Raw genomic sequence first — 19,178 nt, forward strand, 5'->3', positions numbered from 1 at the left:
CAAATAAATTAATCAATAATGTCTCAACACATTTTGATTAAATTTGTGGCTCACCCCCACATTTTTACCATAAAGTGTATATAAAATATCACTTTTGTGTATTTTCCTCTTCAAATGACTCTTTAAGGCCACTTTAAAAATACCATTTGACATTTTTAGTTTTCTCAACAAAACTAAAATATCAAACTCATATCACCACTTACAAAATAATGTGATTATTTTTACTCATAATTTTAAGGTTATCTCCTTATTGAGATTAGCCCAAAATTATACCAAAGTTAACAAAATTCTCATCAATTTTGTTCACAACTTTGATCATTTAAGATTCAAAATTGCTTCTTCAATTTTGTTATCTTTTCACTATTTTTGAATCCACATTGATTCATTTACTTTTGAGTCCAAAATTGCTCTTCCAATTTATGGCTCATTTCACAAGTTTGGATTCACTTTTAATCCATTTGTTCTTGCTTATGACAATGCAAGTCCAATAAAAGTGTAACTCTCATAGTCCACTTTTTCTTATCTCAAATATGAGATGCTTATCTCTTATAACCCAATAAAAGATGTAACTTCTCAAAAGCCATCTTTTATTATCTCATAAAGTGAGATGTTCACTACTAAATTGAAAAAGAATTTAAAATATTCTTTATTCACAAAATAGATGATAATAATTTCCACATTAATAGCAATAAACAATATTATATTATTACTATCAATATTATTATCATACTATATAACTCATACATTAATATAATATGTATGTTACTAAACAACATCTTATGTGTAACATACACATAATATCAATATTAAATTTACAAATACATATGTTACATATCTCATATATATATAACATATATACTATAATATACATATATATCATATACACATAATATATATTAATTATACAACTATATATGTTACATACCTCACACATATATAACATATATATACACATTAATATACATGATATATATTATATACACATATATAACATATATTATGTATGCATGTCTCATATAAATACATAAAAATAATTATTTCTACATATTTAGTTTCACTAATATATATTATATCACATGCTCTACATATATATAATATATATTACTCATATATACATGTTATATATTATATATCTCACATAATTTAAATATCATATTCTATATTACTATATATAACAATATGATACAAACACATGATCACATATATGTCACATATATATAGCTCATATATCTCATATATATTACTATCATATAAAATAGTAAATCACATAATATTCACCATCATGCTCACCCATGAATGGCTTTCACATAAAATCTCTTATCCTTGTATTTTCAAAATCTTGATTTATCTCCTCTTCCATTGAAAAGGGATAAGCTTTTGATTGTTAGAGATTTTATAACAATGGAAGAAAATCAAGATTTATTACAACTCTATTGTAAAATAATACAAGGACTAAAATAAGAGATTGATTAAATATATGTTACAATACATATATATACACTATATATTATATATATGAAAGGTAGAAGAGAAGATTACAACACATGCAATATAAAATATGTATATATATAATAAGAGAATAATATATATATAAACACTCACTCACAACCTTGAGTGTAGATTAGTGGGGATCACCATGACTTGAACAAGGTATTACACCTTTGTCCAAAAGCTTATTTCCCCCTATCTCTAAGCACTAAGGGAACTCTCTAGGAAATAGCTTTGGGAATTATCAAGCCTTAGGGTTTTCTAGCAAAGTGCTTTCTTGATAGAAAACTTCATCTCTTTTACAAATGAGCACCAAAGACCTCCTTTTATAATGTATAGGTGATCACTTAGAATTCAAAATACACAACTCATTTTTCTCATATAAATGAGTATTAATATAGTTTGTAACAACTATATTTCATACCATTTGAATCCTATCATCAAATTGTGTAACAACCCTTTTATTACACTAATAATGTGTGATCAACACATGAGTTACAAGTGACAACAAATTGTAACTCCTCTCCAAGTTATAACATGTAGGTTATAAAATCATAGGTTACACATTTATTTACCATACACTTAATATATATTATTCACATATATTTATCACATTTTAATCTACTTTATTATTATATTATAAAATAATATAACACTTAGTTCATTTGAGATAACAAAAGAAAAAATTTCACAACCAGAATATTTTACTCGTGTATGGCACAATACTTACTTCATAGACTTCACTTCATTGATAAAGTAAAGTGTAATCCTCATGAATATTCAACAATTCTCATTAACCATTAAATCCTCAAAACTAGAAGAAAAGGTCTAATCTTTTTTCCCAATTTCGGTTTTAGAAGTACATTCGAAACAGTGTTTTTTTGTACCATTACTGCTCAAATTTCCTCCTCCTCAAAAGGATCTCGCTCAGGGAAGTCACCAACCTAAGATGATAAATTTGTAAAATCATTCAAATCTAATAAAACCAAGCAAATATAAAGAAACTAATGTATGTAAACTGCCAGAAGCCACAGAGCAATAAAGACTTCATAGAAAGATATGTAAACCGCAAAGACAAACATGTACAAATGCATATTGAAATATTACATTTGAATGCACAAATACAATAAAATGTAGGGAAATGATTATGTTATAACACAAGAATATTGTCATTTCATTACATTATATTATATCACATTTTGAAAAGCATTACCTGCACGCTAATAAGTAATAAGTTTATTAAGTTTAAGAGAAAATAACTTTATATTTTTATATGAGATAAAAGAGGATTCTTTTCTCTCTCTCTCCCTCAATCTAAAAAGCTAAACTAAAAGAAAAATAATGCAAACTTGAGGAGACTCTCAACTCCAATTAACTTCAAAAAAAAGTTTCATTTGTGTTTTGATTTAAGTTGAGTCAAGACATCACCAGGCAAAAACTTGCTCTTTTGGCTGAAAAGAAGGCTTTTTCAGTAAACTAATTGATGGATATTTAGGACACAGTTCAATTAATAGAGGCACGAAGCAAAGAAAGTCAAAAGATTGACACAAGCAAATCAGGAACAATACGAACAGTGAAACCTTCAATCAATCAAGGCCATCAAACACAAAATGCTTTAAAAATAATAATCCAGCCGATGAATTATCAAAAAAGCTAAGTTGTTTACAAACCTTTACTTTGTCTGGCCTAACCATTGCACCCTGAAGCAGAGGGCACTGAAAGTAACGTGTTCCTTTTACCCTAGTACACGAATAAAATAACTTCAATTAATATTCATGCACAAGAAACATAACAGTCTACAAAGCAAGGGGATGTAATTCTAAAATTTTAAATGCCTCACGCAAGTAAAGCAAAACCATAAAACAAGTATTCACTATTTACAAATTTTACATATGTCGTATGTGGGTTTATAAAAAAAATACAAGTAACTGCATGCTGATCAAACCTCTATGCAATAAAGTAGATCTTAGAAGATTCATGGCAAATAAAGCTAAAAATTATGAGCTTCATATATTCTATAATGGAAAATAATCACTTTCTCTTGGCAAATCACTGAAAACAAAAATAATTTCTAAAAATAACTAACGCATCAAACACAAAACAAAAAGGCTTCTTAGGCTTGGAAGGTAATCTGTGGCACTAAACACCATAAAGTTTTTTATAGAAAAACAAAAGAAAAGAAATGTAAGAGCTTACTCACATGCCATCATGTTTTCCTAATGGTTCATCATATTGGATTCCAACCCAGAAACCAGGTGCCAGAGATTCTGCTCGGCCAACAAATTTAACAACACCTCTTTTCGCCCCTGGGTCGACTTCGCATCTATCTCCTATCTTTAAATAGTCAAATGTAATAAGAAATGTCAGGACAAGTCACAACTATCGTTTCACATTAGGAGTTAAAAAAAGAGACAGGTATTGCAGTAAATACCCAGGCTGCTAACCTTAATATTTGCACACAGATCTTCCATGTAACTGTCTGTTATCTGTAAATAAATTTCAGTAAACAAATAATCAAGCTAGATTCCTTCTAGTAGACCCGTAGACATTAAGCATTTTATGACACTTTAACACAGTTCACAGAAGCCTCAACTTACAAAGTTCGACATCAGCGAACAATATTTAGTATTAAGAACAGCTTGCTTGGTTTATGCTCTTCGGAGGAATCGTAATGAAGTTTTATGGAATCAAAAAGTGGCAATGAAAAATTCAATTGTATAGAGTGTGAAAAGAGAAGTTAAATATATAATTGATCATATTATGCCTAAGAATATTAAACAATAGGATTTGATTTGGTTAAGAAGGCTGTAATAATTGTCATTTTGTCAGGCTTAATTTTTATAAAAAGTGCTGGTAGTTTGTAAAATTGGTTTTAATGAGCATTACACAAATCCGATTTATCGAAAATAAAAAGAACAGCTTGCTAACAGAAAACACAATACATCAAAGGCTTACTTTTGCCTCAAATGCTGATGGGTTTTGCGATACCATCTTTTCCTTAAATTTTCTGAAAGTTCCTGAAACACCCAAAACAAAATTGCAACAAGCAAAATGAAAGAAAAAGAAAATCCCAGGTGATAAAATCTCAAATTTTAAATAATTCTTAAAATCATAAAACTCCATATGCTGATATTTTATTCATCAACATCTATTCATTCAAATCACACAAGGAAACACCCACCTCTCTTTTGTTTTTCCCTTTTTGTAAGACAATGAATACCGTGCAACTTAAGAATTTCAAAGTTGAAAGACAACATTCATTCAAAATCTCTTGACGTGAAAATGAAACTCATTTATAAAAGACGCCATGTTTCTTCTTCAATATCCATTTCACAATCCTACAAAGCTTTTTATTCTATTTAACTCAATACATTCGATGCTACTTGATCAAAATTAACAATACCATTTTGAAAAACAACAGTTGTTTAGCATATTAAGTTAAAACTGAACTATATTTCCTGGGAAATTTACCATCACGTTTTTTGTAAGCTTCATCTGAAATAGTGTACTTCTCAACAAGTGAAGTGTCCTCAAGCCATCCACCGGATGTAACTGACGAAGGATCCAGATCTATCACATGAATCCGATACCTTTCATCACCAAACCAAAACACCCAATTCGGAAAAATGTTCAAATCTATTGCATATTATAACAAAGTTTGTATGACAAACAGACTAACCCATCAAAAGGGGAGTAAAATCCAAGAGGCCTAGAATCATCGGATAAAATAGCAATTTTGGAGTTGTTATCATCGTAAAGCTCCAATGCCATTGAAGTCACTGAAGTCCCACATTTATGCCATAGCTTCTCTTTGACACCCTCCACTGTAGTCTGAAAGAGAAAAAAAAAAGAACATTGATTTAAAAACAAAATTGAAATAGGAAAGAAAAAGGGCGGGGGCGAGGAGTATTGTGTGGACAACCTGAAGGGAGAAACGAACGTCAGCGTTGAAACTCTTGAGATTGGCATGAGTGACGCGTAGAAGAACCGAGTTGTCTCCGTCGTTCTTCTGTAACATAGACGCCATTACTGCTCTGCTGTTAGTCACTTGCTTGCAAAAAGGAGGCTTTCTGTACCCAAAAAGAGGAGGAATTTGGTGAGGAGCATAGTTTTATTTAACTATAGCTTTTGTACTTATCTAATCTAACATTAAGTAAATGTGATTTTGTCTGGGTATTTTTTATTTATTATTATTTATTTCATTATTTATATGATTTGGGATTTTAACACTATAAACTGATTTCGAGGTTTAAACTTTATATTAAATACTTTTGGGTATGATTATAAAAGAGAAATGCTAAAGGATACTAATAGTGCCTAGCATCCTCCTATATGTCGGTATCGCTATTGGTTCAACTAAGTATCGGGTCATACATAGTTTAATATAATAGTTTTTAAGGAGTATCGCTAGCCAAAGTAACATATCGAAAAGGTGATAGACACCACTGGTGGCTAATAGAAATGCTCTAAAGATAAGAGAAATGCTAAAAGGCACTAGTGGTGTGTCAAGCACTCTCCTACGTGTCAATATTAGGAATGTCAGTCGGGCCGGGCCCGGCCCGGCCCGCCACAAACCCGGCCCGGCCCGACATCACTTTGGCCCGGCCCGGCCCGGCCCGACTCCTTCTTTTGGCCTAGCGGGTCAAGCCCGGCCCGAGATAATTGGGCCGGGTTAGGCCCGACCCGGTTTTTTTTTTTTTTTTTTTTTTTTTTTATTAAGAATAACAGGATACAGGGCAAGATTTCCTATCTTGAGTTGCAAACATATGGCTACCAATCAATTTAAGTAACCAACATTAATCAAGAACAGTATAATTAAAAAAGGGAAAAAGAAAAAATCCAAAAGAATAAATAGTAAAAACAACAAATTAATTGGTTTTCCCTATAAGCAAAATCAATTGATCATTGATGTTCAATCCAAAACAAGCATTGAAATTTACTTTCTTTTAGTTTTATGCCAAGGGACAATGAAGATTGGACAACAACAACACTACATATCACTTCAGTCATAAATGATCCTTATTCTTTATGATGAGCAAATTAGCTTAAAATCAGTGTTCATTGGCCATATACAAAACACAAAAGATCAACGTAACGACGATGATTGTGGTTTACAACCAGTAATGTGAGTCTGCAAAAGATAATTCAATGAAAACCCTAGAAAATCCATTAGAATCTGGTACCGAAAAGAAGAAGAAAAACACAGAAAATAAAAATAAAAATAAAAATAGCAGCTTTATGATATTGATATGAGTAAAAGAAGAGAAAAAGAGTGAATACGAACTAAAAATTATTAAAAATAAGAGTATACATATATGAGCTAACTAACCAGAGCCAAATATCTAAACCCAACTAAAAAACTATCAAATATTAACAAAATAAAAAAACTCTCCTTCGCTTCAGATATGTACGTACACAAAGTGGTGGTCAGCCATCAATGCCCACCACTCCAGATCTAAAACAAACCACAAAATCCCTAAATACCCAACACAGATCAACTTCCTTAAAATAAATTAAAAAGAAAAGAAGAAAAGAAGACCAGTAAAGACAGTACTGGGTTGAATACGAACTAACCCAAATGAAAATGAGAAAAAGAAAAGAAGAAGAAGAGACCTTTTCCAAGTTGCGAATCTCAGAGGAGATGAGATTGAGAACACGAGGCCTCTTGGCGATGGTTTGGAAATGGCAGAGTTCTTCCAAAGCTTGGGCTCTGTCGTCGGAGAGAGAGAAGTCGAAGGTGAGAGTCTGAGATTTAGGGATTTTTTTTTAGGGTTTTAGGTTTTTTTTTTTAATATTTAAAACCGGGCCGGGCCGGGCCCGACCCGAAATAATATATACCGGGCCGGGCCGGGCCGGGCCAGAAGCCCGATAAGAGCCCGAATAATTCGGGCCACGGTCGGCCCGTCGGGCCGGGGGCCCGGCCCGGCCCGCGAAAATAGCCCAGATTGACATTCCTAGTCAATATCGATATTGGTCTAACTAAGTATCGGGTCTCATATAGTTTAATATAATAACTTTTAGGGAGTATCACTATCCAATCGTAAGACAACACATCTTAAGGGTGTTAGGCACCACTGGTGCCCAATAGAAATGCTCGATAAGATAAATACATTTGGGTATAAGATTGAGTATGAGAGAGGAAGGAAAGAAAGGATTTAGCATGTGAATAACTTTTATTTAAAAGTTTTAATTCTTATTTCATTTAGGGTTCGTTTGGTACGCCGTATTACACCGTATTATATTGAATTGTATTTTATACAATATTTTTATGTAAAACTATATATGGTATTAACTTTTATAGGCACTTAAATATATAATATTTTAGTATTATATGCAATATTTTAGTATAAAAATATGATATATATATATATCTCCAATTCAATATAATATAAAACAATACAATACGATTTAATACGACGCTCCAAACGAGCCCTTAAGTAATAGAGAAAGAGGGTGATGGGTGAATTTTCAATCCAAGAAGTGTTTGCTACCATGCTTAGTGCGAGAGAGAAAGTAGCACAAGACTACGCGAAGATATGCATAGTATGAAAAGTCTATAGCTACAAATAAAGGGGTGTTTATCTTTGTAACTAAATTAGAAAAATTGTATGGGTGAAATTTTTTAAAAACAATTTTAAAAAATTAAAAATTAAATAATATTAAAATGTTGTGTTTTTTTTAAAAAAAAAATAACTTTTATTTTTTTGTCTATCATATTTATGAGTCTGGGTTTGGCCGAGATGTGGGATTGAGATTGGGGGTTTCAATCTAGGGTTTGAGGTGCAGAGTATGGGGTCTAAAGTCTAGGGTCGAACTTGGGATCTCGCGGGTCTACGTCTGTGTTGCCTGAGACCAGGGTTGAGGACTAATTTGGGGTGGGGCTAAATTCATATCGTAGTATGGTGTTAAATATTAATTATTTTTTTTAGTAAAAAAAAATCTTAAAATAATTTTTAAAAAATATTAGTCAAACAATATTAAATTTTTAAAACAACAAAAAAAATATTTTCTATTCTCACTTTTGAAAAGACAAAAGATAATTTTAAAAACTGAATACATAGCCAAACATATATTTGATGTTGAAAAAATGGTTTCCATTTGTAACATTCATAAATATTACAAAAAAAAAAAACTAGTAATCAACTTAATAAAATGGAGAATGAAGAAGAATTATATGTTATTGTGGGAAATTTCGACTATTGTGTAGAATCAAACTAACTTAAAATGAACCAACAAATAATTAGTAATGACAAAATCAACCAAATATAATTCAAAAATTGGAAGAATAACAAAGTATAACAGAGACGATAAGACCATAAATAAATAATGTAAGAAAACTATAAAAAATAATACCAAAAAATTATATTGGTTCAAGTCTGATAGATCGATATGATCTATAGCTCTATTCCAATTCTATAACACCACCGAAATTTTCTTTATTGATTGAGCAAGAACACAGGTACAATACAGCTAAGTGTGATTCTCTCTGTTTAGATTCTCTCAAGGTGTTTTCTCTCTAACATTCTTTCTTGTGAAGCTTCTTCATCTACAGAAGCTTCCCTTTTACAAAATCCAAAACCCAATCCTCTATTTTCTCTGTGCTTCTCTCTCTCTCTACCTCTCAATCAAAAACTCTCTCAAAGAACGTGCGTACTTTACTTCCAGCGATTCGTATTCTATATTTCGAATGAAGAGGATAGCTGTATTTATAGATCGAGGATATGAATTTCAAAGGCAGTAGCTTCAAACAACTAAGTAGTTAATTTGATTAAGGCTTAACTGACTTAACTGGCTCCTTACAATCAAACTCGGTCCTAGACATACGCGGGCTAAGCCCGTGCCTAGGATCCACACTTTTTAGGGGCCCATTAAAAATTTTAAGACCTCATTATTTAACTATTATATTTTATCAAAATTAACACTAGTCAAATTAGGCCCGTAGTGGCAACCTAAATAAGGGTAAGGTTTATGTTCTTATTAGTTGAGAACTTGAGTTCAACTTCAACATCAACCAAACTTCTATTTTTAGTATTAATTTTTTTTAAATAAAATTGTTTAAATAACTACAAGCGCCCACCACTATACACTTAATAACTATAGCAAAAAAAAAAAATGAATACGTAAATAGAAATTATTTTAGCTATAGGTTAATATAAATTTGATAGTTTTTTTATTATCATTATTTTTCTTTTTAGAATTTTGAGTTATTGTATCATTAAAATTTTGGTAAGATAAAAATATTATCATGGTTGATAGAACAAATTAAAATATATAAATCTGCTAATTTTTGTGATACTTTAGAATTTCTTTCAGATTTATCTATATATATATTTTATTTTTATGTCATGAAATGTAGCATATAATTTTTTTTAGGTTTCTTCAATTTTACACTTTAAAGTAGTTTTTTTTATATATATATTTTTATGAAAATTCACATAAAACTCACATAGCAACTAACGAAGCCAAAATCCACATAGCAACCTACATAGAAACCACCAGAGCAACCTAAACTTTAAATTTGAAAAAAAAAAAAAAAGTAAAAGAAATAGTATATGGGATAATTTTCCTAATTTTTTAAGTTAATTTTTTTATTTATTAAGGGGCCCAAAATTTTATATTGTCTTATGCCTTTATTTTTTCAGGGCCGACCCTACTTACAATGAGATCTCTAAGTCAGCATTAGGCATCGAGCTCTCTCCAGACATGTATCACGCTTCCTGAACAGATGTCCCAAACTGATGAAGCGCAATCTGGAAGGACGTCCCTAATAGGCACAAAGCCTACTGAACAAACTATCCGAAACCCTTTTTTGGAGGGAACAACTAGTTTCATGGGACTTCTTCCAGATGGACAAGCTAGCTTCCGAAACTCATTTTCGGACGATGACCAACTTTTCATAAAACTTCTACCAGATGAACAAGCTAGCCTAAAGGAACTTCTTTCCAAACGACGACTAGCTTCCCTGAAGACTCGACTTAAGACCTTTTCATTTAGAGGGACTATACCACAGTTATCTTGGCCATAGCCCATGACTGTTTCTGGTTGGACCTACCTTTGGAGATGCCAATTTTCATTGCTATAGCTGAAAAGGAGAGAAAAAGAGGAGTGAGCGAATGACAAAGAAATGGGTAGCATCAGGTCGGGCTTTGCTTTGTCGTGGTCGAGCTGCCAGAGTGCCAGGGGTGTCGCGCCGGTGAACTAGGCTGAAAGTATTAGGAGTCTTTAGTTTTGGGTTGCAAAGTTAAAGAGAGATAGATGAGGTTATGAGAAGGGTAATTTAGAGAGGTTAAGAAAATAATAGCATATTTTTGTAATGTGCGTAATATGAAAAATATTTTTTAATTATAAGGTCACTTTAAGAAGGTGTATTATGCCCAAATCTTGGTTATTTAATTATTTACAATAAATTCTTAATTATTATTATATCTCCAAAAAACGTAATATTTTTTTTTTGAAAGCACAAAAGTAATTTAACGTATTGGAAAATTTATCATTTTCGTTTTTTTCTTTGTTTTTTGTTTTATTTATTTTATCTTTGACGCTTCTTAATCGAAACTCTAATATTTAATAACTAAGATTATTTTCAATGAGAGTTGTAAAAATTGAACTATATTTAGCACAAAAAGTAGTTTTGTGACATTTTTATATCAATTTTTATTATTGCGCTCCAATGGATAATTATAAATCTTGATATAAAATTTAATGTCATTTAATGATCACTTAATAAATTATTAAGAATATAAAATAGTAATAATAATAATAATTTAAAGGTATATCATATGTAATAATAATGCAAGTTATTTAATGTAAAGAAGCATGTTAACTAAAATTTAATAAATGGCATATTGGTAAATATAAAAGCATTATACTTATTATATGCTATATTATAATTTAAATTTGGATTACTTTTTGTTATGTGACTAAATTTGCATCACAATTTGACACAATATTAGAGTAAAAAATCAACTTTTCAAAGCTAATTGCTACAATTTGAAAAGATAGGGGATTAAACTAATAAATAATCAACTTTTCAAACCTAATTGATTAATTAAAAATGCTGGGGGACCTAACAATAATATAAAATAATGAAGTCTGCAACTAAAAACCAACAAAAGACTAGGAAATATTTTTTAGGATGGAAGCTTATAGCAAGATAACATATATAAACACACATTAGGGAAGCCATGAAGTCGGTTCAAAATGAATCTCACTCAAAACTATTTGCTATGTCATCCAAAGCTACAAAAATAAATTGGGAGATGACTGCAAAACATCATACAAAGAATTGCTGCTAAAACCCATCTTCCATAAATTGCATCATATTCGAACGCATTTTGCGGCAGATGCAAGTCATTGTTCTTTAACCGTCGGACCAGAAACTGAAGATTGTCATGCAGGTCCAGTTCTGAGTGCATGGTCTAAATCAGCAATCAGATCATTCACATCTTCAATCCCAACAGATATACGAACAAGATCTTCCGTTAGACCTCGGGCCTGGCGCACTTCGGCTGGTATGCTTGCATGAGACATGAAGCAGGGCAGGCTTATGAGAGACTTCACACTACCTGTTAACAGATGGCAACTACATTGTAAGCACTGAAGGTCAGCAAAATTTTCAAGAAATTAGCATATATCAAACTCAAAGCCGAAATTTTATTCATCTTTAAGTAATTGCTCATTAAATTTTGAAAACATAGTTTGACCTTAAATATTGATAGGTTCATATATGAGCAAGAGCAAGAGCTAAATTTTAAAAAATAAATGAAGTATTGTGCTTGGAATGGAACTATAGACAGTATAAATTGTTATATCCACTATTTTCAAACACGCCTCGTCTCCCCGCTCTGTCTCAATCATGTCAAGCACCTCGACTAAAGTGTGTGCCCCAGCAAAATTGTTCTAAAATGCATAAGTTAGGTTTCAAATAAGTGTTTTTAGTTTTTCCATATACTAAACCTGAGCAATTTGCTTTATTTCGCATGATGAAAATGCCTTGAACCTGAATCAATCTCAAACCTTAGCTAAATCTTCCTTAGCTCAACCATAATTTTGTTTTACGGAATGATACTTGTACTGATGGTGATGGAATAACAATACAAGGAAAGTGTGGTACCCTTGAATCGCATGAGGATTAGACATTTATAAGGAGAAAAAATAAAGAAATAAACGTTCCTTTGCTCCATCATATGTGACAAAAGGAATACATACCAAAACTGACAGCTATGCTGAAGTACTTGGTAGTTTCAACAATATGCTTTGATAGTGCAACTGAGCCAGTCAAGAAGCTCAACACAGATCCTGCACCCGTCGCCTGAAAAACATGTCCAATTAAGTATTGGACTAAATTAGTTTGATATATTGCAGAAACAATTTCAGGTTACATCTGATGCTACTACCTGAGAAAAATGCAAAGCATGTCCAGGATGATCAACAAGGCCTGCATAGTTAACTTTCTTCACCCGTGGATGGGATGCCAGAAACTCAGCAATCCTTTGTGCATTACTCTGCCAAAGGAACAAATGCATTAAAATATAAAGTAGAGTACTCCACAAAACTATTAATATTACAACTTAAAAATTAATGTAAGAAAGAGCACAGATGGTACAGCAGATATTTGCATCCGAAGAATCTCGTGTCAAGTTAGAAGTAAAAAGCATCAACAACTAACGCAATTCAAACTTACACAAGATGCACTGCACAAATTCTTGTACACATTTAACAGAGTTACAAATATCATTTTGAATAAGTTAAGTGAATTCAAGATACTGTATATCATCAATGAGGCTGTACCTCATAACTACAAGAACCAAACATTAATTAGTTATGATCTTAATAAGTCAGAAAAGCGTGAAAGATTATTAGAAAATTATAGTGTCAAAAGCATGAAGTGTTTACCTGCTGCTTCTCAATTCGTAATGCCATTGTCTTAATTCCTCGTAAGCAGAGCCAGCAATCAAATGGAGCCAACCCAGACCCTTCTGCATTTTGTAGAAAGTACAGCTCTTTTGCTAATCTGAAAAAGAAAAAAATTATAATAACGATTTGGGGACATGTTAAAACATATCATAAAGTTAACAGTAAAGAATGTCCATGCATAACCTTTCCCCTCTTACAGCTAGTACACCTGCCATCACATCACTGTGCCCAGCAATGAACTTGGTAGCTGAATGCATAACAATGTCTGAAGGAAAGATGAATGCATCAGGATTGAGCAATTTTAAAGAGGAAAAGAAAAAAGAGTAATTTGTAGAATCTAAAGTTCACAGTTTGTATTGGTACCAGCTCCAAGTTTCAGAGGTTGTGACAGTACAGGGGACATTATACTATTATCCACCAAGACAAGAGCATCATGAGCATGAGCCATTTTAGCTATTTCCTGAACATGCACAAAATAAATAAAGAAAAATAACACTGCACTTTTAAAACATATGACATTATACTATTATCCACCAAGACAAGAGCATCATGAGCATGAGCCATTTTAGCTATTTCTTGAACATGCACAAAATAAACAAGGAAAAATAACTGCACTTTTAAAACGTATGACATTTTTGGCAACAAAGAACTGAATAACAACTTAATTCTTTTTATTGATTCTATCAAAAACAAGTTTAATGTCTAAGCAATATCTGACAGCCGGAAAAGATTGTTCTCTACCTGGGTTACAATAGATATCCGAGTAATTATATATCAGCCTTTTGAGAATGACAAACCCAGATACATATAATGCCAAGGATACAAGTGCCATATTTGGGCATTGATTTTACTTCTCTGTTTCTTTTAAGCATTTACCAAAAGTAACATTAAAAAAGAGTGAAAATAAAAGGACTGGGAAATATAGTAGCCAGATATCTTACACGAATATTAGAAACCATTTGTCGAGGATTTGTAGGACTCTCCAGCCAGACAAGCTTTGTGCGGGGACCAATTGCAGATGCTATTTCATCTAAATTAGTTGTATCTACTCGTCTACACATTATAAGCATGATACTTTCAGATTTTACTCTGAGGCTTGAGCTGCATAATATATTTGGAAAGTGAGCTGCACTTACTTCACCAAGACCCCTGTCTTTGGAATTACTTTGGACAGCAACCTATCAGAACCACCATAAATGTCATCTCCAGCAACAATCTCTTCACCTAAAATCACATTATTATATCTTAAGAAAAAAGTTCAATAAGACAGCTACAAATTCCACCAAGGGCCATAAAGGCATAAACGATAAACTAGTCTATTATAAACCATCCACAGCCCAAGAGATACCTCTTCATGGTAAATTTGTTATATAAAGCAAAGGAACCAAATCAAGCTCATATGTTAGACAATAATATATCCACTGTGCTACATTAATCATTAAAAACATGTCAAATTTATTGGAACATACATATTAGCGTTTTTCGCAGTTAATATTTTGAAAATTGATAAAGAATTGACATGCTTTTGATACCAACGGAAAAAGAGGGGGGGAGGGATGTACCAGTTCCAACAAGATGGGCTACAGCTGACAGAGCAGCCATTCCGCTAGTGAAGCAAAGAGCACGATCTGCTTTATCGAGCTTGGCCAAAAGGCTATACAATAGAATAAAGCTCAGCATAAAACAACTCCCAGAAAAAGGAAAAAGTAGCATTATTTGAGATGATCACAACCACAATTATTTCGACTCGTATTAGTACCAAAAGAAATCAGACCTTTCAAGAACATCTCGTGTGGGATTTCCACTTCTAGTATAATCATAAGGACCATTTTCTGTTGCTGAAGGCTGCACTCAAGGCACAGAACAATCAAGTTACAATGAAGCTTAGAAAGTAAGAATTATATGAAAATAAAAAATAATGAATTTTCTACTCTTTTAGATATACCTGCTTAAAAGTGGCTGTTTGATACAGTGGAGTACTGATTGCTTCATAAGGATCAAACTTGTCTCCAAAATTCATTAGCATAGTTGATATGCTCGGCTCTTTCAGCTCAATATCTGTTATGGATTATATATATAACAGTTTAAAAGAGCAAAAACTAGACAAAACAAATACTGAGCATGACTGCAGGACCATCACACAAGAACCACAAACAAACCATTTAAGGAATCTGAAACACCATCGATCAAAGTTGAAGTGCTCAAGTCCATCTCTCTATCAATTGAACAATTCAATTCGAATTTCGCCCAAGGCAACAGCTGATTTCTCTTTAGTGATGCAGGTTTGCAAAACACCAAATTCCCAAAATTGGTTGAAAATCTCCCGGTAGTTAAACCCTTAAAAAACACCAACCCAAAATTGAAATCAGACGATCAAATTCTACAATATACACAACAAACAAATACTGAAACAAAAGTTCTCAGTCTGGAAGTCAATACTTTTTTCACCTTTTTTTTTTCTATCCTCCAATCATTCTTAGACTTTATTGTTTTCAGATAATTTCCTTCAATCAACATTAAATATTTGATTCACTAAAGCAAAATAAATAAACCATTAAACCACTTGTATAATAACTACACTAAGAACGCAACTCCTATGTATATACACAGTAGCATGACATTGCGCAGCATAACATTGGTTTGTTCCTACATTTTCATTTTCTATTTAGGCAAACAAAAAGCAAAATTAGAGTGTGAGAAGAGGCTTACAACGTCGGTGAATTCAGAGTAGAGAGAGGCAGGAAAATGCCTGAGAGAGAAGGAAGAAGATGCCATTAGAGTAAAAGACAAAAGCTAGGGCTCGGGTTTAGGTGCTGGGAAGAAGCAGGGTAGTAGGGGGCCTCCATTTTTGGTTCGATGATGCAACTTCAATATATATATCTTCCAATTTATTTCAAGAAACCATTTTTATTTTTATTTTTATTTATTTATTTATTTATTTATTTGGAAATTTGGCTTTGAAATATGAATTTCAACCATTAAAGCTCTCTTATTTTATTTCGATGGTAATTACGTTATTAAATTTTAGTCTGTTTTTCTTTATTATTATTGTTATTAGAAGAAGAAGATTTGATTAGTTGAGTGAGGGAGTGTTTCATGCGCGCATTCAGTCCTACCTCCTAATACTGAATACCGACCGCGATCATGTCCAAATTCATCTTGTGATATATAAACTCATAAATAAGATTAAACATATTGAGTTTCGGGTTTAAAAAGTTATACCCAAACTCTATCCGTGAAATAATTGGGGCTCGCAAGTTCGTAGTATGCAAATTTGGGTTGGTCGGGTCAACTCGTTTATTTTTTTTAAAACAAAAAATTAAATTTTATGTGATTTTTTCTATATATTAAATTATGCATAGGAATATTGGCGGCTAAACTATATAAATTTCAAATTTTTAATACTTAATCACAAAAATTAAAATTTTGACGGCAAAACTTACTAAATCCAAGTTCTATTTTGCTCTACACACTTCCATCCAAAAATTTCAATTAAGTACCACATTTGACTATCCACGTCTACACAAATGTGCACGTGACAAATTTTTAGTGGTCCACGTACTTATTAAAATATTATAAAAAATAATTTAAAAATTATAAAAATAAATAAATTATAAAAAATATATTATTTTCTTTTTTTATTTTTTTTTTCCCTCTTCTTTCTTTTTCTTCTTTTTTTTTTCTTTTTCTTCTTTTCTTCTTCTCCTGCGTGCGAGACTAAACCCCCCAACCCTACCATTTCATCTCTCTCTCTCTCTCTCTCTCTCTCTCTCTCTCTCTCTCTCTCTCTCTCTCTCTCTCTCTCTCTCTCTCTCTCTCTCTCTCTCTCTCTCTCTCTATTCTACGGCAACACTGTCCAGACGGAGATGAAGCTCGTGTGTAAGCTTCAGTGCCGTCAAAAACCCCAAAACTAGAAAAAAATTAAACTCTTCGTTCTCTTTCTATAATAGATGGAGAGCACCAAGCGAAGCCCTCACCATCGTCGATCGAAGCCCGACTAAAGCTCCAACCTATGTCGACCTGCATTGACCTTTGTCCACCCTTTCTATCGATGAGAAAGAGAGAAATGTCAAAAGAAATAGGGGATTGGGGACACGAGAGGGAGTATCATTGGGGGTTTGGGTTTCTTGAGGTTGGGGAACAATGGATTTCCGACGATAGCTCCTCATGGGAAAGGATGCTGCACAAAGATGAGGGTTAGGGTTTCGATGGGTGTGGTATGTGGAGGATGAATGAATTTCAACAGAAAAAGATAAAAAGAAAAAAAATGAATAAGAAAAAGGAAAGAAAAGAAAAAAAAATAAAATACTTTTTTATAATTTATTTAATTTTATAATATTTTAATAAGTAATATTACGTGGACCACTAAAAATTTGTCATGTGTACATTTGTGTACACATGGATAGTCCAATATGACACTTAACTGAAAATTTTGGATGGAAGTGTGTAGAGCAAAACGGAACTTGAGTTTAGTAGTTTTTGCTATCAAAATTTTAATTTTTGTAGTTAAGTATTAAAAAATTAAAAGTTCAGGTGGTTTAACTGCCAATATCCTATAAGTATATAAGTTATAAACTTATAACACCATAATCTATATTCGTTAGATTAAAATAAAATAAAGAATGCATTAATTTCAAATCTAAAGTACAAAAGTCAAATTCTAAACTATATATAGTATATTGTACATTGTTATTTTTAATATATTATCTATGTAATAAAAATAATATGATTGATTTTAAGTTTTTTTTTATTTTTAATATATTATATATGTAATAAAAATAAAAAAGTGACTGGATTGGCGGGCGGGTTCGGGTTCAACCCGGAACCCAGTGACCATAAAAAACCAACCCGTGAACCCCTCCGAAAGTGTATCGAGTTGGACCCACCCGCTTGAACAAAACAAGTTTTTTTTAATTTTACGGGTTGACTGGGTCAGGTCCGGGCAAATTGGCTGAGTCCGGGTCAAATCCGATTAATATGTTCAGTCCTACTCACAAAGGGTAACATTTGGGTCCTAAAAAAAGTACATGTTTGACATTTTTTTTTGTGTGTGTTTTGTTTTTAAAGTTATATTTTCAAAATAGAGCAAAAATAAAAAAAAAAAAAAAACAGTTTATAAAATATAAATCGTGTTTGATTAATATTTTCTAAAGCAATTAATTTCTAAAGTAATTTTCACTTTTCAGCTCACTTATCCCCAACCCTAATATTATATTTTATTATATAAACTCTAATTCATAAGGGCAAAATTAAACTTTGTAACAAAAAAAAAAAAAAAATAGACCGCATTGAACTTTTAAATTTTTTCCTCGCATAAATTATATTATGTTAATTTTATTTTATTTTTATTTTTTTTCTAAATTATGTATATATATTTTTTTCTAAGAAACATTTATATAATTTTTTATTTTAATTTTTTTATCATAATATTTAAAGTATAATTTATTTTTATTTGACAAAAATATTTTTTAAAAATATGAATGAAAGAAACAAATTAAAAAAAGTTAGTACAATTAAAGATATAAATTTTATATAAAATTAAAATTATTAAAATAGAGTGTTTTTACTAGTTTTTAGAGTGTAAATAAAATTCTCTTCCTCTTTTGTTTTTCTTTTATACCTCTTTTTTAATTAATGGGAACTGTTGGTTGGTTCAAACCAAAAATAAATAATAAAAAATAAAAAAATTAATAAATTATTAGCGCGTATATAATTTTGAATTGATAAGGGTACTATATTTGCTTCCCAATGAATTAATTTTAATAATTTTTTTA

At 31.6% G+C, this 19,178-nt stretch overlaps 2 protein-coding genes across 2 annotated transcripts; both read right to left on the reverse strand.

Annotated features, from left to right (window-relative positions):
- Nucleotides 1-2,201: 2,201 nt before the first annotated feature.
- On the reverse strand, nucleotides 2,202-7,258 carry LOC115701175 (tubulin-folding cofactor B). Its single transcript, XM_061102602.1, has 9 exons — nucleotides 7,102-7,258; nucleotides 5,411-5,558; nucleotides 5,168-5,319; nucleotides 4,960-5,078; nucleotides 4,444-4,505; nucleotides 3,933-3,974; nucleotides 3,689-3,822; nucleotides 3,159-3,228; nucleotides 2,202-2,432 (listed from the first exon to the last, which is right to left on the reverse strand). Exons 2-9 carry the CDS (start codon nucleotides 5,513-5,515, stop codon nucleotides 2,385-2,387), a joined length of 732 nt encoding a protein of 243 aa, XP_060958585.1. The 5' UTR covers nucleotides 5,516-5,558; nucleotides 7,102-7,258; the 3' UTR covers nucleotides 2,202-2,384.
- Nucleotides 7,259-11,587: 4,329 nt separating this feature from the next.
- Nucleotides 11,588-16,549, reverse strand: LOC115700737 (cystathionine beta-lyase, chloroplastic). Its single transcript, XM_030628370.2, has 13 exons — nucleotides 16,114-16,549; nucleotides 15,564-15,741; nucleotides 15,350-15,462; nucleotides 15,179-15,249; nucleotides 14,967-15,058; nucleotides 14,541-14,628; nucleotides 14,346-14,457; nucleotides 13,768-13,864; nucleotides 13,588-13,669; nucleotides 13,384-13,501; nucleotides 12,885-12,992; nucleotides 12,697-12,799; nucleotides 11,588-12,053 (listed from the first exon to the last, which is right to left on the reverse strand). The coding sequence occupies exons 1-13, from the start codon at nucleotides 16,177-16,179 to the stop codon at nucleotides 11,878-11,880; spliced, it is 1,404 nt and encodes a 467-aa protein (XP_030484230.2). The 5' UTR covers nucleotides 16,180-16,549; the 3' UTR covers nucleotides 11,588-11,877.
- Between the last annotated feature and the right edge of the window lie 2,629 nt (nucleotides 16,550-19,178).

Source organism: Cannabis sativa, chromosome 8 (assembly GCF_029168945.1).
Source record: "Cannabis sativa cultivar Pink pepper isolate KNU-18-1 chromosome 8, ASM2916894v1, whole genome shotgun sequence".
NCBI classification, from domain to species: Eukaryota; Viridiplantae; Streptophyta; class Magnoliopsida; order Rosales; family Cannabaceae; genus Cannabis; species Cannabis sativa.